The sequence below is a fragment of the Sphaeramia orbicularis genome, chromosome 3 (assembly GCF_902148855.1).
Source record: "Sphaeramia orbicularis chromosome 3, fSphaOr1.1, whole genome shotgun sequence".
Classification (NCBI taxonomy): domain Eukaryota; kingdom Metazoa; phylum Chordata; class Actinopteri; order Kurtiformes; family Apogonidae; genus Sphaeramia; species Sphaeramia orbicularis.
Window position 1 is genome coordinate 1,967,134 of NC_043959.1, and position 21,626 is coordinate 1,988,759.

At 43.1% G+C, this 21,626-nt stretch overlaps 1 protein-coding gene across 1 annotated transcript; it reads right to left on the bottom strand.

The window, feature by feature from the left end:
- Positions 1–219: 219 nt before the first annotated feature.
- On the bottom strand, positions 220–8,518 carry LOC115412691 (vegetative cell wall protein gp1-like). The gene is made up of 4 exons (XM_030125313.1): positions 8,416–8,518; positions 6,052–6,107; positions 893–1,325; positions 220–530 (listed from the first exon to the last, which is right to left on the bottom strand). The coding sequence occupies exons 1-4, from the start codon at positions 8,516–8,518 to the stop codon at positions 220–222; spliced, it is 903 nt and encodes a 300-aa protein (XP_029981173.1).
- Between the last annotated feature and the right edge of the window lie 13,108 nt (positions 8,519–21,626).

Genomic DNA, 21,626 nt, shown 5'->3' on the forward strand with positions numbered 1-21,626 from the left:
TTTATGCATCGCAAAGAAAACTATCCTTGTGAATTGGAAAACAAAAGCCAATCTGAGCATTAACCAGTTTAGGAACCTTCTATTAGATCACATCAGTAATGAGACAATATCTGCCTCTTCAAACAATCAGTTGGACCAGTCTCATTCTCTCTGGGCCCCTGTGATTAGTTCTATCACATCACTCTGAGTGTTAGGAGGCCGGCAGGAGGAGCCGCGGGGCTACGGGTCACTGGTGGTCCCTCGGAGTGGGGGTCTGGACGGCCCTGCTCTGGGGGCGGTTTGGTGTTTGTCCGGGTTGGGGTGGGGGTGGACCCGGTGCCGGAGTTGCCCTGTGGTGGTGGGGTGGGGGGGCTCCGAGTTGGGCCTGGGTCGGTGGCCGGCATCCCCCGGGTCGGGTGGCTGGGCTGATCGGGGGTGGGCGGGGGTGGGCGGGGTGCGGTACCTGGGCCCTGGGGTCTGGGTGCTGCCCCTCCCGGGGTGGGGGGGAGCCCGGCATGCGCCGGGGTGTCTGGGCTGGCCTGGACTTGCCGCTGTGGGGGTGGGCGGGTGCGTGCCCTGGTGTCTGGCTGGTGCCTGGGAGTCCTGGGGTGGGGGAGTGTGTGTGTGTGTGTGTGTGTGTGTGGGTGGGTGGGTGGATGGGTGAGTGTGTGTGTGTGAGAGAGAGAGAGAGAGAGAGAGAGAGAGAGAGAGAGAGAGAGAGAGAGAGAGAGAATGTGTGTGTGTGTGTGTGTGCACGCGTTTGTGTGTAGGGGTGGGTGGGTCGGTGTGTGTTGGTGTGTGTGAACGAGTGCTCATGTGTGCATTAGAGTATGAAGGAGGGATTGTGTGTGCAAGTGTGTGTGTGCGGGTGTGTGGGGGAGCTGATGGAGCAGGTGTGTGGGTGTAGATGTACATGTATGTTTGGTGAATGAGGGAGGGTTGTGGTGTGGTGGCGGTGGGGGAGGGGGACTGCAGGTATGCCTGGGGGGTTGTGGGGGGTGGGGGGCGTCGCTGGGGGTTCTCTCGGGGTGCGGTGGTGGGGTGCGGCCGTGGTGGTGATTGGGACCTGGGGCGGGCGCGCTGGTCGCTGGGTCTCGTGCTGCGGGGTGGCACTGTGCCGGTGATCGCTGCATCCCTAGTGCATGTAAGACTGGGGAGGTGTGGAGTGTGGTGGGTCCCTGCGCCTGTTTGGGGGGCTTTGGGGTGGCTGGTCCCAGGTCCGTGCTCCCTCGACTGCATAGGATGATTGAGTGTGTGAGTGGCCTCTGGGGGGGGGGGTGGCTTTCTGGCTGCGGTCGTTGGGTGCCCGGGGTCTCTGGGCTACCCCACTCCTTGGCGGCCCCTGCCTGGTGACGGGTACTGGGGAACGGGGGTGCCGAATGCCGGCTGGCTCATCTTCTGGGAGGAAACTTCCTCCCAGTCATACCATCCCCAACCCCTCACCTCCCCACCCCCCTCACACAAAGCACGTAGGGTCTTGGGGAGTGGACCGCGGTGGGGTTCCTGGTGGCTGGTGTTGCTGCCCTGGGCTGTGGTTGGTGCTGGGGCTGCGCTCGGGTGCCGCGCCTTGGGGGGACTCACAGCGGTGCTGGTCACTGCTGGGGGGAGCGGCACTCCGGATACACGTGTCTGGTGTGTGCAGGTGGGTGGGAGGGGCTGTTGATGGATGTGGGTACATGTGTGGGTATGTGTGTACATGTAGATGTGTACGTGTGGGCGTGCATGTGGGTAGGTGGGTGTATGGGCATGGGTGGAGGTTTTTGTGGGTGGGTGTGTGTGTGTGTGAATGGTCGAACATGTGGGATGGGTGGTGTGTATGTCTGGGAGTCAGTGGGTGTGTGTGTGCATATGCTTGTGCGGGTGAGTGAGGGACTGGGGTGTGTGTGGGGTTTGGGGGTTGGGCTTGGTGGGATGGGGAGGTGGGCCTCCGGGCCCCCGGGGCGCTTGGCTGTGGCATCGGGGTGCGCACTGGCCTGCAGCGGGTGGCGGTCTGGGCCGGCCTGGCCGCCCGGTGTGCTGGGTGGGACCCCTGCCCGGGGAGATGGGTGGCTCCTGGGCTCGTGGGGTTCGGGGGCCGGCGCCTTGCCTGCCCCTGGGTGGCCGGCCCCCGGCGGGGGGGTGGCGGCTGGCGTCCCTGGCCTCCTGGGGCCTGTGCTCGGCTGCTGTGGGGCCTCTGGTGGGGGGCCTCCCTCGACCATCTTCGGGGCGGGCACACTGTTGCCTCTTGGGGGGCGGGCTGGATCCCCCCTCTCTGTGGTGTCTGCTGGATGGCCGGGCCTTGGGGCCCTCTGGGTCGGTCCCTGATCCTTGGAGGGGGGGCGGTTGCGGTTGCATGTGTGTGTTCTTCACCTCAGTCTGTTTGCCTGGTTCACTCTGTCACAGCAGATGAATGTGAACAACTGATGTGTGTGGATTTGTTTCTGGTATTATTTGTGTGAACGTGGTATACGATATTTTGTTCATGCTTTCTTTTCTCATATTCATCATTTAATAGGTCTTATGTATGTTATTGTATTTTTTTGTAGTTTTATTTTGTTTTGTTTTGTTTTCTCTTTCTTCTGCCCAGTTTACTCAGTTCTGGTTGTAGTTACTGTTACCATTATAATTATCACCCTGATTGTTACTGTTTGTATTGTTGATACTTCCTTGTGAGGGTCTTTGCCACCTTCTTCTCTCTTGCTCTCTCCCCTTCACCCCCCCCCCAGGTCAGGTCCGGCATCGAAATGTGGTTCAACAAAACACATAATAAACACAGTAGAATATCAAGGGGAGCTTCATATACTTTATGAAGTTACCCTTGGCAAAGCAAATTTGTTCAGCACCAAAAGGAACCAGACTACCATTCTGCTGTTAGGATGCTGGACAAGACAAGGGAAAAAATAAAAAAAAATAAATAAAAAAAATAACCTATTAGTGCATGTGTTTGGATGGTGGGAGGAAGCCGGAGTACCCAGAGAGAACCCACGCAGAGAACATGTCGACTGGTGTTGGAATTGAACCCAGGACCTTCTGGCTGTGAGGCACGAGTGCTAACCACTGCACCACCATGTCGCCCACAAGCAATGCTATTAATTAAATTTCACTCTGTTTGGTATTGAGTTAACGTTAATTAAATGAAGCCCTTAATAGGTATCCACTTAATATGAGTAGATTTGAATGCTAAACAAAATGGAATTAATTATAATCTAATCAAAAATATTGACTTGATACAAAAAGATAAACTTCTTGATGTGTAAATAGCACTCATAAAAATGTCTTTAATTCTACATTGCAGTGATATATAATTGAGCAACAATGGTCTACACTGATCAGTGCATTAATTTGAATTCGATCAATGCAATGAATTAGATCTAAACTTTTTTTTTTTCTTTTAATTATACTTACTCAATTTACTTAAAGTAATATTTTGCGCTTACATTTATTGAGTAATTTTGAAAGCTGTGAAATCATTTAGATTCACTGACTGAATGTAGTAAAATTACAGTTACAGATGAACTGTTCAGGTGTGGTTCAGTCTACGGCGTTCACTCATGGTGCACCTCAACAAAAATACAAAACCAACACAAAACGGCCAATAAACATTAAAAGACACATTAAGTCCAAATTCCCACCAACACCACAACCTGCTGAACCCCTGCACAGAAAAACAACACATAAACAAGCAACATTACCCACAATGCACTGCAGCAAACATGCCACAATATGCAAATGGTGCACATCATGACGTTCTGTGTAATCAGACTTACTCACTTTTTTAAGTTGTTGTCAGAGGTGAAGACTATTGAGTTAGAATGAGTAATAATTCAAGTTCTTCAAACTGATGGGTACAAGTGGATATCTGAAAAATATTATGTTACTCAAATACTCATTTATTTTTTTTAAATGATCTTAAATTTTTAATTTCCCACCTGACTCAGGACCACCACAAATTGATTACACTTCATGTATTCATCATATTTTAAACTGTTTTTAATGGTATTTTATTGTGTTTTACAGGTATTCTAATTGTATTCTACTTGCACTGTTTTATTCATTTTTCACAGTGTAAAGTTACTACTTTACAGTGTTACATGTACTCCATGTGTCTCCCCCTACCTCCCCCCTCTCCCCAGTCTCTCTGTATCTCTATCGCTCTCTCTTTTCTCCTCCTTTACTCTTTCTCTTTAACCCCAGCTGGTCCTGTCGGTCGTCCATCCTTCAGGAGTCTGGCTCTGCTCCAGGTTTCTGCTGTTAAAGGAAGTTCTTCCTTCCACTGTCACCAGGCACTAGTGTTTGCTCCTGGAGGATTCTGTTGGGTTTCTGTAAATTTGATTTGATTTTGATTTGATTTGATAAAGCACTTTGAATAAAATGTACTTACTTACTTACTTACTTACTTACTTAAATAATAGATGTAAATATGAGACAAAAATAAGTATTGGATTTTAAAGCATTTATTTTGGTACATCCAACTCAAATAAGAATTTAAGTGATTTTCACAGATTTTATTAAGGTACTATACCTTATATTATTGTGACATTTACTAAGGCCCTGAGTTATTTTTTTAGAGTGTACTACCCCAGTGAAAACAAAATAAGTTTCCTGACTTTAGCCGACCAGGAATTGTACAAGATGAGCAATGTGGAAGAAGATGGGCATTCTGGACTCTTTTCAAATGTCATGTGATGATAGCCCGCTGCATTAAAAAATGCACTTTGGCAGGAAGTGCTTTTCAATTAAAAATTGCCTGATTACATTGATTTGAATTCAGTCAATATTCTCTGTGTTCAGAATTAAATAAACAGAATGCTTATGTTTTATTTAACTACAATGAGTAGATTTTATTTCAGACATTTTTATTTGAAATTTAATGAAATAATTGCCACAAAATCAAAGACACAATTATATTGAATATATTTTACGTAATATATTAATTAAAATCTACATGACCACAGAATCATTTATTACAGTGCAGGATGAAGTGATTAGTCAGTTTGTTGAAGTAAGTCAGGCGCTGAAAAACTTCAAGAAGAAAAACTTCAAGAAGAAAAGAAACACCTCCCTCAAGATAATATGGAATATTACCTTGGGGGGGGGGGGGGGGGGGTGCCCAGTGCACTGCTGTATGGGCTCCATGAATTTGTCATACTTACCCCCCCTTAACAGTGACCCAGAGTAAGACAACTAGTGGAATTTTAACCCTTTTTTTTTTTTTTTTATAAATATATTTATTGTCATTTTCTTTGTTTTATAAGAACAGGCAAAAAAAAAAAAAAAATACAAACACATCAAAACAATCCCTACCACCCCCCACCCACACAATAGCATCCACTCCCAATGCAACAAAACAGACTTAACAGACACAACTTAATTGACTACACAGACAGGTCCTTTAGAAATTGTAAAAAAGGGTCCAGATCTTCTAAAAGTCTTTGATCTTTCCTTTAGCCAGGTCCATCAGCTTTTCCAGTGCCAGGTTAGAGGACAGTTCTTTCATCCGTTGGTTCACTGTGGGTCCTTGAATATCTTTCCATCTCAAAGAAATGACTCATTTGGTTTGTAAAAAACACAAATTTAAAAGTTTCCTTTTTCCTCCAGTTACTTGAAACTGCTCAGGGACGATGTGCAAAATACACCATTTTGGATCCACAGGAATAACACCTTCTGTAAATCTATCAATTAAATCTATTAAGTCTATTTCCAAAAATTCTGCAGTTTCTCACAGGTCCACATCCAATGGAACAAAGGGACTGTTTCCTTATTCCACTGAGTACAAATGTCAGGAATGTGAGGATTAAAATGATGTGGTTTTACAGGGTGACATATGTTCTAAATAAGCATTTGTACTGTAACAGTCTGAACCTGGTGTTAACTGTTTGTGTTTGAGCTAAAAGACAGGCCTTCTCCCAATCCTCTACACATATTTCTGTTTGAAGATCATTTTTCCAAACAGATAAACGAGAAAGACAATTGTCCTTCGTACCTGCCAACACTTTGTTATGACAACGGTTCTTTGTGATACTTTCAATGGTGGACAGAGAAGGTTCTGAGGGATTTTAACCCTTTTAAGACGAGTGGTCTTAACACACCTACCTCCTGCCACTTCACTCCCTGCAGAGCCCAGCCCCTTATGGCCTCTCTGACAGGTGCTGAGTGCAGCAGAACCAGGGGACACCCTGACCAGCAGGGCTCTCGAACTCATTTTCTTTCAGGTTCCACATTCAGCCCAATATGATCTGCAGTGGGCCAGACCAGTAAAATAACAGAATAACCTATAAATAATGACAACTCCAAATTTTTGTCTTTGTTTTAGTGCAAAAAAAAAAAAAAAAAATTAAACTATGAGAACACTTACTTTTATAAACTATCCAAACAACAAAGATGTGAATAACCTAAAAAAAACACTAAAATTTCTTAAGAAAAATAAGTGCAATTTCAACAATATTCTGCCTCAACTTCTCATTTCTACATGTGCATTATGGATCAGATCTACAAAGACACTAAACACTGAGAAAGAGGCAGAAAAGGATTGAAATTGTGCTTAATTTTCTTTAGATATTTCAGGTTCTTCATATTTGTTGAGGTTATTTATATTTTATTGTTACAGGATAGTTTGTAAATGGAAATATTTTCATAATTTAATGTTATTTTTTGCACTAAAACAAAGACAAAAATTTGAAGTTGTCATTATTTATAGACATAATGTAATATATTTTTTCACATCAAACTGAGAAGAAAATATGGAGTCTTTTTTTTTTTTGTAGTTTTTTTTTGCTATAATTTTACTTGAGATCATATTGGTCTGTATGTGGAACCTGAACTCAAATGAGTTCCACAGCCTTGACTGAGGAATTTTTGCACTTTGCAAATTCATCCCACAGGCCGGATTGGAACCTTTGGCGGGCCACATTTGGCCCCCGGGCCGCATGTTTGACACCCCTGCTGACCAGGATACAAACCCCAGCCTCCTGCACCAACGTCAGTCAACATTTATTACATTCTGTATTGTTTTACTGTCACTGTGTTCAAATAGAACACACTGGTGTGTATAGGCAGGGAGCTTTTGACATTAATCAGTGTTGTAATTCAAAGTGAAATTATTTTGCTGGGGGGGGGGGGGCATACTTGTCTTGCTTAGGGCCCCCAAAAAGTGTGCACAATGAGCTGATGGTATCCATGTGTTTCTAACATGGCTGTGTTTTCCACCATCACCGTGTGTGATGGATGAGTTCACAACACGTACGGTGATAAAAGAAAACAAACAAACCAAACAAACCCACAAACACAACAGCTTCGCTCACAGATGGATGGATGTCTGGGTTTCTCTCAGTTGACAGTTAGTCCCAGACCAGTCACATCCTCCATTTTACCGGTTACCACGGTGATGAGTCCGGCTCCACCTGATTGGTCGAGTGAAAAGAGGCAACACTAACGTATTATGGACAGTTGTGAGATTTTCAGTGAGGAACACAAAAAAAGGCAGAACATTATGAGTAAAGATAATGGACTGTGTGCTTTTTCTGCCCATTAGGGCCGATTAAAAAAAAAAAAAAATCCTCAAATGGAAGAACTGCCATGTGGCCATGAGCCCCACATCAAATCAGCCTTTAAATGAAAACACATGACAGATAACAACATGTCATCTGTTGGAAATCAGCATTTTTGCTCCTTTAACACTTTTGCCACTTTTGTGTCCTTATGTTGAAACATATTAAGGTTCATTATGTAAACTTTTCCCATCTTTTTGTTGCGTTTGTGGATTCTGCTGATGTGATTGAACTCCATATTTAAGTTTATCACTGTCTTTGTCACCTCCATCCATGATAACGATCACCGGCCTCTGTTCTCGGCTCTGCTGCAGTTTAGGTGGTGTGAAACTAAAGCTCCTGTTTTCTTATAAAATGAGTTAGTGAAGGTGGACACATGATCAGCTCCCAGTGTCTCCAACATCAGCTCAACATAAGCACATACTAAATTGTCAGGATCTGTGCCTGGGTGACTCTTTGCTCCTCCCTTTTGGTCATGGACCTGTGCCTGTGTGACCCTCAGCTCCTCTTTTGTTATAATCATTATCATCATCATACTCACCTGCTGGCGCTGCGTGGCTGCAGCCAATTACCATTGGCCTATTTAAGGATTAGGTTTGCAGCCATGCAGCGCTGGTCCATTACTCCTCATTCCTTTCCATAGCCCGGACAATTACCCATATTCATCCACGGACTCTGACCCCAGGTTTTGTATGTTTTTTTTATGGACTCTGTTTTCTGATTTAGTTTTTGTGTTAGGTTTTTGTTGTGTTGTTTTCAGATTTTGTTAAATAAACTTATTTTTTTCCCCTTCAGTACCGAGCATTTGAGTCCTTTCTTTTCCCCTTGTGACACTAAATATTGCATTTTGAACAAGACTAAAAGACTACAGTGATGATCAGAATGTGTAACTTTTGCTTTTTTAGCTCACCAGCCAATAGGCCATGAATTATGGTGTGGGTGCTGTGTCCAAAGTCATCCTCATCGTCATTTTCATCATTGTCGTCGTCTTCGTGAGCAATTTCTTCAAACATCTTCTCCGGTAAAACTGCTGGTCAGATTTATTTAAAATTTTATATGTAGCTTCCTTGGGATTAGGTCTAAAAAGTTTGTTCACAGTTTTTAAAAATGTAATGTTTTGAATTTAAGATGATTTTTTTTTTTTATATAAAAAAAATGCCTATACTTATAATGAACCATATTTTGACGGCTTATATAATGGAAATGGTGAGAGACATCAATATAGCACTGACAGGAGGTCATATATGGACTTCCATTGACTTTGTTCAGTGAAACCCCCACTTCTATTGTAAGTTTGACCTCCTGCATCTAGACCAGTGGTCTCCGACCCCAATGACCGGTACCGGTCCATGGATCATTTGGTACCGGACTGCAAAGAAAAAAAACATTGTGGTTAATATTAAAGCAGTTTTTTCCATTAGTTTTGCAGAGATTTTATTTTGAAAAGCGTCTGTTTCCGCCCTCGCCTCACAACCGCTCTGGACTCTGGTGCCGTTTCATGAATCAGTAGAAACACAAACTAAAGAAATGAACCAAAAACAACATTCACTGGAGAACTTTTTCAGGAAGAAACGAGGAAACGATGAGTCTGTAGAAGGGTCACAGACTGAAGGGTCACAGACTGCAGAAGGGTCACAGACTGAAGGGTCACAGACTGTAGAAGGGTCACAGACTGAAGGGTCACAGACTGCAGAAGGGTCACAGACTGCAGAAGGGTCACAGACTGAAGGGTCACAGACTGAAGGGTCACAGACTGCAGAAGGGTCACAGACTGTAGAAGGGTCCAGACTGCAGAAGGGTCACAGACTGAAGGGTCACAGACTGTAGAAGAAGGGTCACAGACTGAAGGGTCACAGACTGCAGAAGGGTCACAGACTGCAGAAGGGTCACAGACTGAAGGGTCACAGACTGTAGAAGGGTCCCAGACTGCAGAAGGGTCACAGACTGAAGGGTCACAGACTGCAGGGTCACAGACTGAAGGGTCACAGACTGCAGAAGGGTCACAGACTGAAGGGTCACAGACTGCAGAAGGGTCACAGACTGAAGGGTCACAGACTGAAGGGTCACAGACTGCAGAAGGGTCACAGACTGAAGGGTCACAGACTGTAGAAGGGTCACAGACTGAAGGGTCACAGACTGCAGGGTCACAGACTGAAGGGTCACAGACTGTAGAGGGGTCACAGACTGAAGGGTCACAGACTGCAGGGTCACAGACTGAAGGGTCACAGACTGAAGGGTCACAGACTGTAGAAGGGTCACAGACTGAAGGGTCACAGACTGCAGAAGGGTCACAGACTGAAGGGTCACAGACTGCAGAAGGGTCACAGACTGCAGAAGGGTCACAGACTGAAGGGTCACAGACTGCAGGGTCACAGACTGAAGGGTCACAGACTGCAGAAGGGTCACAGACTGAAGGGTCACAGACTGCAGAAGGGTCACAGACTGAAGGGTCACAGACTGAAGGGTCACAGACTGCCTCAGTTCCAGGTTCCTCAGGTCCTACAGGTGACACACCAGCTCCTCCAAACTGCTTCTGAACATCCTTCCATGTTTGAGTCAACTTCAAACCTGTGTTCGTTCTGGATTCCAGTCACAGCAGAACATGAGGATATCTCCACTAAAGCCCTGACAGTCCTTCTGTTTCCAACCTCATATCTCTGTGTGTCTGGGTTTTCTGTGATGAGTAGACTGGATCTACAGAACCCACCTGGACTGTGTGTCTCCATCAGCCCCAGATGGGACCATCTAGTTCCAGTTAAACCAGTCCAGGGTTCCACTGGTTCTGCAGTAGGGTGAGTTGATGTTCTACTGTAGCATCATTGTTATACAGTGGAAGTGTTTCAGATCACATGCTCTGAACTGACAGAGGGTTTTGTTTTTGGAACCCCCACACCTCTACCCGGTCTGCAGAAAATTTCCATGCATGAAACCGGTCCGTCGTACAAAAAAGGTTGGGGACCACTGGTCTAGACCGCAGGACTCTAACAGAGACAGAACCTGACAACCTCACAAATTCAAGTTGTCATTGATTCTTGGTAGAACATGAGATACGAGGCCATTGGCTCTATTTGTCTGACATAATATCTACCTCTAAAATCCTTCATCTGCCAACATCTCTTTGATAATTATTTAAGCTTTTATAATATGCTTTGCCTTAAGTGAGACTTTGAGGTGAAGTGTTCAATTAAATTAGCCTCCAGCGTTAGGACAGATGGAGCCGAACATTTGCACAGGTGAGGATGAAAGAGGAAAATGTCAACCTGCAGGAAGCATGGTCAGGAGGTGGTAGAACAGTCCAAGTCCTTTTGGCAGCTTAACCTACATCTGTAAGTTTTCCAGGTAGCCGCAATAATAATAATACATTTTATTTCTAAGCACCTTTCAAGACACCCAAGGACACTGTACAACAAGATAAAGCAGACAATCAATAAAATACAAAGAAATAAACAGATAAGAGTAATTACTATATATAGAAATGAAGATGTACACTCAGTCAATGAAAACTTTGAGACCATATTTTTCGACATAATTTTTATTTTGAAACCCTAAACTGGAATTTTTTCATATGAATCATTTGTTTAGGATATTGGCGCAGAAACACAAATCTAAAGTTTCAAGAATAATTTCAAAACAAAAAACTTAACAAAAGAAAATGGCACCTGCCAAACACACAGTCCCAACAGTAGCGGTCCTGGTCCTGGTCCTGGACTATGTGGTCTCTGTTCACCAGAGCCTGTGGTGTTGTGGCGTTCCTCCAGGTTTGGGACCAGCCCATCCATAGTCCTGGCTGTATGACTGGAGCTCAGACCCAGGTCCACCATACCCAGGTCCAACCCGCAGACGTTGTTCAGGTGACAGACGTGGCATGATGCCGTTCGCGGACTAACAATGGAGGCCTTTTTTGGGCCTTTATACAGGCCTTCCAAACCAGTCCTCAGACTGTGCACAGACCCACTGAGTACTGCTCAGTGTGTATTTGGTCCACTTTAGCAAAAAGACCAACCCATGTGCAATGAACCGTGACAACCTGACAACTTATCATTATCTGAACGACCCCAGCACTAAGGCAGCGAGAAATCCACTATGAAGAATTACAACCCCCTACAAGTAGAAATGTGCAGACATTTACACCTCAAAGTTTCTACTGACTGTCAGCATAAAGTGGAGAGTAGAACTTGTGGTGGGTAGGCTATTAATGCGGCTCAGCATGACCACATCTATGGGTGTCCACATGGATGGACACATGGTTGAAGCCTGTGCAAACACAAAAAGTACTCAGAACTCAAATGGAGACACTCGTCATTTCAGCAGGATATTTATGAACCCTTTGTCCCTTTGTCTCCGTGTATCTCCCTGCATTTGTGTGATTATTTTACATCACAATGTCCTTTTTTTAAAATTTGGCCTTTGATATTGTCCACTCACTGGATACTAAAATATATCCTTTAATCTATACAAAAAAAAACAAAAAAAAAAACAAAAAACATCCATTTACATGCATTTTGTCCAGGCTGCTTGAGCTAATGACTGCTCCATATATTTTTCACTATGATTACATCGTGTATCCACAAACAGAGAACATATATACACAGTGAGTGCTTTCCCAGCCCTATTCTATTGTAGTTATTAATACTCCTTGGTTCCTGGTTCAAAACATTCTCTGTTCGGTAAACTTCTACTGTCAGCCTGCAGTGGACTGTTGGTCCTGCTGTCCTCTCAGCTTCTCAGTTGACAGATGTCTGGCACAAAGGACACGTTCTAAAAGAGGTAAAAATATAAGAGTATGAGTGAGGGAGTGAAGCGGGTACAGGGTGTTCTAGTCTGTAGTGTCACAGAACCAAAACTAGAACAGAAACAGTACCTGCTGAAGCGTCTCAATGCCAACACTCACACAATAACAACAGAATCTACAATAATAGAAGACAGTAAAGGTGACATGTTTGATTCTAATTTGACTAAATAGAAAAACCCAGCAGGTGCTCAGACGACAGGCCTCCACCACTTCACCACCATGAAGTCTGGGACTCAGTTAATCTAACGTGTTCATTAGTTTCATTTACTGCTGAAGCTCCTGTGCTGATGTTTTTAGCATCATCGGGCAAAAATGATAAAACTACCTCTAAGTATTCTGCAATTAAAGTGGCAAGTAGGGATGTAAACAATTAATCGACAAACGATTAATTGTTGATAAGAATTTGCTCAATTACATTATTAATTGTCGGTTAATTGCCCTTGTCCACCTGTCCACACCTGTCCAAAGGCTGCCGGTTTGTCTGCGCTGTGACGCCTGGTCATCCAACCGGATCATGGCGTTAATGAGTTAGAACAGGACTGTCACACTCATTTTCTCTAGGGGCCAAATTCAGCCCAATTTAATCTGAAGTGGCTCGGACCAGTAAAATAACAGCATGATAACCAATAAATAATGACAACTCTGAACTGTTTTAGTACAAAAAATAACATTCAGTTCTGCCAGTATTTGCATTTACAAACTATCCAAACAAAAAGGATGTGAATAACCTGAAAAAAATGCAATTTGTTAAGAAATATAAGTACAGTTTTATCAATATTTTGCCTTGACTTACCATTTATACATGTGCATTACAAATCAGATCTAAAAAAAGGCACTGAACATTTAGTAACAGGCAGAATATTGTTAAAATTGCACTGAATTTTCTTTAGACATTTCAGGTTGTTCATATTTGTTCAGGTTATTCACATTTTATTGTTAAAGGATAGTTTGTTAATGTAAACTTTTTCATAATTTAATGTTTTTTGCACTAAATCAAAGGGAAAAATGGTGTTGTCATTATTTATAGGTTATTATGATATTATTTTGGAGTTTGATGCCCTAACTTGCTCTTTGCAAATTCATCCCAGGGGCCAGATTGGAACCTTTGGTGGGCCGGTTTTGGCCCCCGGGCCTCATGTTTGACACCTGTGGGTTAGACTGTCTTTACGGACATGGTGGAGCCAAAAACAGACCGGCCTGTCTGTTTATGGGAGCGGTGCACCCCCAAAGAAATACACGCACAAATGCGGGGTCGGTATCGGAGCGTTTTCCCTGGAGGTTGGTTTAGTCCACGGTCAGTGAGACAGGAGTTGAAAACATCCTCCAGGGTCCTGAAGTGGGCCACAGGTTTGTGAGGCTTCAGGAGGTGGGGACAAATGGAAAATGAATGAATGAATATTTCCATGTATTGAGAGGATTAGTGGATCAGAAGTTATTAAGCCATTTACATCAGTAGATAGTTTTGGTCTCCGGTGGAGGTTTGGGTCTTAATGGGTTAAAGGTGATTAATATGACCTGACTGACACGTTTAATTCACTATTTCTCTACTGCTTCACCCAGTCGCTCAACACAGAAGAAACACAGCAGCTCCTACAACCAAGACATGTTTAGAATCACTTTTGAATAAGGAGGTGCAATCCTATTCACCCCTCCTGCAGGTTGGAGTATTTTGTTGTTTCTCATTAATTTGGTTAATTACAATGCATAAGTCATATGTTGTGTTATTAAAGCTTTCACTTGGTGTTCAATAATCTGATGTCCATTAGCCTTGGGATCATGTCATTTCTATGATATTTAACATTGTTTGAAGACTTTTCCATGGCAGAGGTCAAGTTAGTAAAAAGAATAAATAGAATAAAAAGAAATGTAATAAGAAATGTAATAAAAAGAATTTGTACATTTGTACAATGTACATGCTTTTATTACCAGTACTGCACTGACTGAGTATGGTAATAGTATTTATTTATTTATTTAGTTAGTTAGTTAGTTAGTTAGCTAGTTACAGGACAGTGAGTATTGGCATTAGTTGCAAAGAACAAGAGACATGCACCAGATCTAGCAAAGACGCTAATTTCCATCCGTATTTAATAACAACTGATGATCTAGTTCTGCATCCATACATACAAAAATCCCTGTTTTTAGCAGCTGAAGTCATGGTAAAACTAATATTACTAATGTGAATATTTGCAAAAAAAACAATATTCACCACATCACACTGCCTGAGGAGAAAAAAGAAAACCTTAAAGCTATAACTACCGATCTGGCCTTTCACTCAACACTCGGTAAAAGTTTGAACATGAACAACCCGCCTCCTTCCAAAGCCCCTCCCCCTTCCCCCTGCCTGAGCTCCTCCTCTCACCTGATGCTGTGGTGGAAGCGGAGGTGGAGGTGGAGGTGGAGGTCCGGTCCACTTCGGCGTGTCCGCGGACCCCTCCCTCAGTAATCAGATACATCATCCACCTGCTGGGCTCCGTTATCATCAGTAGACCCTGTTTTTAAGGGTCTGGTTTGTGCAGCGCTGGTTCAGTCTGCGCAGACTTTGCGAATTTTCCGTGGACATTTGAGGTTTCATAGTGCATGTACTTATCATCCTACATCATCCTACATTGTGTGACACCAAGTACATGTACGCAGAGTCCCACAGTCGTAAAAATGTAGCTTTTTGTGGACGTGTCTGCAGAGTCCAGTCCACCAGACTCCTGGACTTCATCTCCGTCCTTCACCCACTGGACTCTGACTGCTGCAGTCGGGTTGTTCTGTTTGTTCCCTTTAGTTGTTGTTTCTGTTAATAAATCTGTTTTTTTTTCCTTCAACACCGTGCATTTGAGTTCTATCCATTCACATCCTGAGACAGGAGACTGCGGTCAGTGACAGGAGGAGCCACGGGAGTGGAACATCAGATTCAGGGACACTGGTGTCAGATGTGGGACAGCGCTTATGGATGATTGACAGGAGGCTCAGCCAGGCTCGGCCAGTTATTAAATATGAATAAAAATGATTGGTCAGACTTAGGGATCGGAATCAATAAGAATTTAATGACTCTGATTCCATTATCGATTTTGCTTATCGATCTGATTCCTTATCAATTCTCTTATCGATTCCTTATCGATTCTCATTGGGTGAGGAAATAAAAGAGTACAAACAGGTGTGTTTGCATTGACTGTCTTTTATATTTCTATCTCTGCACAGAAATTATACCATATACAGTATGTACAAATAATAATAACAGATGACACCACTTCTGGGGTGGGGGGGTGGAGTGACCGTGAAACTCCAGACTCTTTACTAATTCCTCTGTTGCTGCATTTCCACTACATGGAACTGGTTCGACTCTGCTCGTCTCTCATTGTTGTGCACCTCATTTCCTTTCCCCTACCTTCAGAAACTTGTATTTGAGGGGGTACGACGTTTGTTGCCCACACCGGAACCAGAGCTGGGCCTGAATGACGGCCTGGTGTTCACTCTGCCGCTAGATTCACAAGCACCGCTGAGTAGAGAATCAAATGAATCACATGTGGACAAATGTTTGAACAGACTGGAGGGATTCCACCTTTAGAAGAAATGGAAGCTTTGACAGAGTTCAACTGGACCTGGTGTGGTCTGTGTGGACCTGGTGTGGTCTGTGTGGACCTGGTGTGGTCTGTTTGGACCTGGTGTGGTCTGTGTGGACCTGGTGTGGTCTGTTTAGACCGTTTCTGCCTCAACACCATGTTGGCTACGTCCTGACCAAAACAATGCAGCGTACACGTGACGTCATCGCGCATGCGCAACGAAGGCGGAATCGATAAGGAGAATCGGTGTGGTCCAAACAGACCACACCGGGTCTAAACAGACCACACCAGGTCCAGCTGAACTCTGTCAAAGCTTCCATTTCCTCTAAAGGTGGAATCCCTCCAGTCTGTTCAAACATTTGTTCACATGTAATTCATTTACAGGAATGTCACATATTTAATATGCTACTTAGTGACGCTTGTGAATGTAGCAGCAGAGTGAACGCCGGGCCCAGTTCTGGTTCCAGTGCGGACAACAAACGTCGTACCCCCTCAAATACAAGTTTCCGAAAATACGGGAAAGGAAATGAGGTGCACAACAACAGGAGATGAGCCGAGCCGAGCCGAACTGGTTCCACGTAGTGGACATGTGGCAATAGAGGAATTAGTAAAAAGTCTTAAGTTTCACTTTCACTGCTCCTCAACATTTTTGGAATGACGGAAGAAAGAATAATTGAGACGTGCCACCTACCCAGCAATGCCATTTTTGAACTTCTAGATGAACTAGGAGATGATTTGGGTCCAGTCACAAGGAGGAGTCATGTAATAACTTCTATGGCAAAACTCCTCACAACATTACATTTCCTTGCGTCTGTATCATTTTAGTGCACTGTTGTCATTAGTGCTGGTGTATCCAGAGCAGTTTCTGCAGTGTACTGTCTCCAGTCCTAAATGCCATGTCACGCAGGATGGGCAGGCACATTCAATTCCCACACACTTGGGATGCATTTAAGGCCACAAAACATGGCTTTTATGCAGTTGCTGGGTTCCCCAGAGTGATAGGAGCCATAGACTGAACTCATGTGCAGCTTGTCCCCCCCTCTGACCGCGAGCATGTTCACAGGAATCGTAAACACACACACTTTAAATGTGCAGGTTGTGTGCGATTCAAACGGGGTCATTACAAACGTTGTGGCAAAATATCCAGGGTCAGCGCACGACTCTTTCATTCTGAGAAACAGTGTTCTTTTTTCAAAGTTAAGAGATGGCGAATATGAAGATGGCTGGATTTTGGGTAATTCAATTACATAATTATGCTTTGGAAAAAAACAAAAACAAAAAAAAAACATTTTGCTCATTAATGACATAATTCTGTTTTGAAGGTGACAGTGCATGCCCCCTTCACCTGAACCTGTTGACTCCTGTACTCAACCCGACCACGCCAGGTGAACATCACCACAATGTGGCGCACATCCGAACACGGAAAAGCCGGTTCTGCTGTTTGGATCGCACTGGAGGAGCCCTTCTCGGCAGCCCAGAAAAGGTGGCTCAGATCATGGTTGTCTGCTCCATCGTAACGTCGCAAAACGCCACAGGATGGAGCACGATGCCGTGGACGTGGAGAAGAATGAGGACTTGCCAAATGTGGGACAGCCTAATGCTGCGGGAATGCATGCACGCGCCAATCTGATTGAAACACACCTGCCAATGATCTATACATATATATATATATATATATATATATATAATGTGTATTTATAATTTAATTTTCCACTTCCAAGTTGTTCCACTTATTTTTTGGTTTTCACACATACTGTGTATGAATTGCTGTGTTTAATGCAGTGGTCTCCAACCTTTTTTAGCTCATGACTCCATTTTAACATCACAAATTTCTGGTGACCGCAGACATTCAAAACAGAGACTTTTCTTTTTTTTGCTAAAATTGATTTGTTTTTGATCATGTGATAGTTTGTGATACTTTGTTGCAAATAAACATTAATTTTAGACACATTTAGTCTATATAATGCCTATTATTGTGGACATTTAGTCTGTATAATGTCTATTATTGTGGACATTTAGTCTATATAATGTCTATTATTGTGGACAGAGGCAGTAAATCCAGGTGTAGATTACTGCACAAAGGCTCAGGATCTGTCCAGTCAGTCCAGCTGTGATTTACAAGGAGGACAATTAATACTGAACAAACATGAACTGTCATGCATCGACGTTTGTGTTGATTTAGTTTTGGGTTTTTGGTTTTGTCTTTTCCTGTTTTATTTTGGTGCAGGTGGTCTCCTTCCTGTTTTCGTCTGCACTCTGTGGGTCTTGTCTTGTCTTCTCTAACTCCCTCATCACCTGCCCCTGCTGTTCCTCCTGTGATTACCCACAGCTGACTGGGATCCCTGCTTTCCCTGTATATCCTCCTCTCTCCCTTTGTCTGTTGTCAGTGCGTCGTTCTTGTTACCTCCATGAAGACCATCTTGTTTATGTATCTTGATCCTTGCTTCATGTATTTTTTGTTCATCTGTTTTTTTAGTTTTAGAATTGAGCATGTTTTTGCTCCCTCCTTTTGTTCTCCTGATTTTGTATTATTGGATTCTTGTTTAATTAAATTCCCTTAACCTGTCAACCCTGTGTGTCTCGAGCATTTGGGTCCACGCCAGAGAGTCGTGTCGTAACAACAACTCAAACTATGAATTATGAAAGAGCTGCAGCATCTGAAACTGACCACAATGAACATTTGACAGATAAACAGAACCACAGTGCTGCAGTTTCAGACTCACAGTTTGTCATGTCTGTTATGGATTGGGATTGTCTCTGTCAACTCACCATAGATGTTTTCTTAGTAAGTTTTTTTTTTTTGTTTTGTTTTGTTTTTTATCAATTACTAGACATTTCAGGTGACCCCATTTGAATTCACGTGAGGTCCCGACCCCAAGGTTGAAAAACACTGGTATAATGTTAATAAATCCTTATTATCTTGTCTGATAAGATTGCCTCGTAGTTTTATTTCAATGTGAACAGCTCTTTATTCTTCTTTAAGGATTTATTTGTGGTTAAGGTCAACTTTTTTCATTCTCACACAGAAGATTGTGGGTATTTTAACAGCAAAAAGGACACAAAGGATCTACAGATACATCTATGAAATGTCTCCAGTAGGACTCAGTCTATTCATCCGTGCAGGATCCTTCCTCTAGACTGGGAAACTGTGGCCTTTGTCTCATAAAATAAACTAATAAACGTGAGGATGCAGGTATGATGGGATTTCACCTCAACACTAATCTGTAAATGTTTGAGTCATTTGAACAGGTCATTCTGTTTCCAGTCGGACATATTTCCTCCCTCGGTCAGTGTGGGTTTTATGTTTTTCAGATGGTTTGGAGGTGACGGTGGCCCCACCCTGACTGATGCCTTTGGTAATAACGTCATATTTGGCTCCTGCTTTGTTGACACACTGCGGACAGTTGGTAATAGCAAACATGCCTCTCATTTTGTCACTGTGAAAGCAACAACATTCATATGAAAGGGAGAATAATAACAGCAGCCCCCTGTACCTGCATGGAGTGGAAACACATATTCCATAGATGCCACTCGTAGGAAACAGATACAGCTCTTTATTAAATCTGGGCTGTTTTCGTCACAGACTGTGATGATAACCCTCTGTCTGGACTGAGGATGAGCTGGACACTGACTTCTCATTGCAAGTGTTGAGTCTCCACTGTCCTTTTGGATCCTTCATTTCTGACTGATTAACAATTACCAGGAGAAGCTCATTCCATTTATGAACCTGCAGAATCACGAGTGAACACTTCAGAGCGGAGGAGCGTCCAATGAAGACCCGAGTGCTGCTGCGCTGCTCATGCATTATTTGTATTTTAATTGGAAAAAGTCAAGGTTCATGTGACTCACTAGCACAGTATTTGAAATGTGAAGTGTGGTGCGTATGCATAAACAACTATCAAAGAATGCAATGATGACTACCTATATGTTCAGTTACTGCGCCCACAGGCTGCAGCTCTGACTGTGTGTGTGTGTGTGTGTTTTAGAATTTTATGCAAATATTGGCCATAGTCACCCAGCTTCACCTTCTATTATCAACTACAGCCTGCATTTAGACATCAACCCCAACTATGTTTGGAAAATAGATCAAGCATGGAAATCCCCAAATGGTATTAAAAGGAAAACATGATTCACTGTCATAACTAACTATAAAAAGACCTAATCTGTTAGGGTACTGCTTCATTAGCCAAATCCATAGAGAGTACAGGTGTAGTTATAATTGCTCCTGATAATGATTCAAACAATATCAAGCATATGAGTAGATTAACTGGCTGCTAAAAGCAGCTGCAAATAAGTGGTAACTTAAAATCCCTTCTCATCCGGTGACACCCTCCAGCAAGTACAAACAACCCATTGTACCTGAAACACATCTGTGCAGCAGGTCTACAGCTACAATTATTTGGTGATTGTTTCTTGGGGATATTTATAACCCTGAGTTGTTCAGCAGGGTCAACGTGGACAACATAACATGCATTTGAATACAGTCTAAAAATAAATACATCAACAAAATACAGGATGTCCACAAAGTGTCATTACAAAAAAAATAAATAAATAAATTTACAAAAGCACTTGATGAGATGTGTTAATCAGATTTGTTCTATGTACTCAGTGGTTATCAAAGTTTTTAATCACATTGCATGTATGTATTTCAGGTACTCTGTTAATGAAATAGGTTCTGTTAAATAAACCCCTAAAAATGGTTACTCTTTAAGAAAAGGCATAATGTGTATTGTGGTTTATTGAAATGAAACTGGATACACAGACTCAGAGAAACGACAGGACAAAGTATGGAAGACATCCACCGTCACATCTGTCAGTTCGTGCATGGAGACAGGGACAGTGTTGGATAACCGAAGGAATGGACAGCTAACACAGTAAGAAATCCAGTACTGTCTTAATGTGCTTCGTGCAGCTAATGTTGACCATGACGTGTATTAAATGAGGCAAAAAAGAACTTCAGTGTCTACTTTACATTTTGTAATTATGTCCACAGATTAGTCTAATCATTTGCTTTTGTGACACATTTATTAAATTGTAAAGAGACTTTATGGACACACTGTTGGGCACAAGAAAATGGAAATTCTCATTCATATGCACATTAATTGGCCAATAGCGTTCCTGTGTCATGGTTTGCAGTCTGTCCCTTGTTTTACTTGTTTTACTACATTGTGAATCTTTTCCATTCACTTTTCTTTCTAAATTCTGGATGTTTCCGAACAGGAGGGTTCCCAACAGACTGAAAGCCCTGGAAGTATCTGAGCGTCAGCCAGGATAAGAAGTGTCTTCAAATGGAACTGTGTAAGATTTTATGGTTTTGGTTGTTCTTCGCTGATTTTATTACATTTTTCTCCATAGAGCCCCCCCTCTCACTTTCTCACAGCTTTATCAATACATCCTCCACGTACAGGTCCGTCACATTACTTGTAGATTTTTGTATTAAAGTCTGTCACATCACACACCCCCGTCTCAAATTTGTTTTTGGAGGGCAGCAGGTGGTCAGTGATAAGGTGAGGGAAGCTCACTTTCACTTCCTCACAGCTTTATCTACAGACCTACATATATATAACCCACCATGTCCTCCACATACAGGTCTGTTACATTACTTGTAGAAGTCCTGCAATTTTTTTATTTTTTATTTTATTTTTTTTTGGGAGGGGGGGGATTGGTGCATGGGGGGGCACAGTAGGATGATGACGCCATTAGTGGGGCTTGGTTCAAAAAAGGTTGAGAAACCGTGGCGTGGACTGAAGGCTGAGGGTTTTCAAGCGCAGGCACGTT

Bases quoted from the DNA above. Each gene is read 5' to 3' on its own strand.
- LOC115412691 (XM_030125313.1), bottom strand. From the start codon at position 8,518: ATGTTTGAAGAAATTGCTCACGAAGACGACGACAATGATGAAAATGAC. The intron at 1,326-6,051 runs GTAGGTGTGTTA...ACCCGTCACCAG, and splicing joins AGGGAGTGAAGTGGCAGGAG to GCAGGGGCCGCCAAGGAGTG. The intron at 531-892 runs GTACATCTACAC...CCACCCCCACAG, and splicing joins CTCATTCACCAAACATACAT to CGGCAAGTCCAGGCCAGCCC.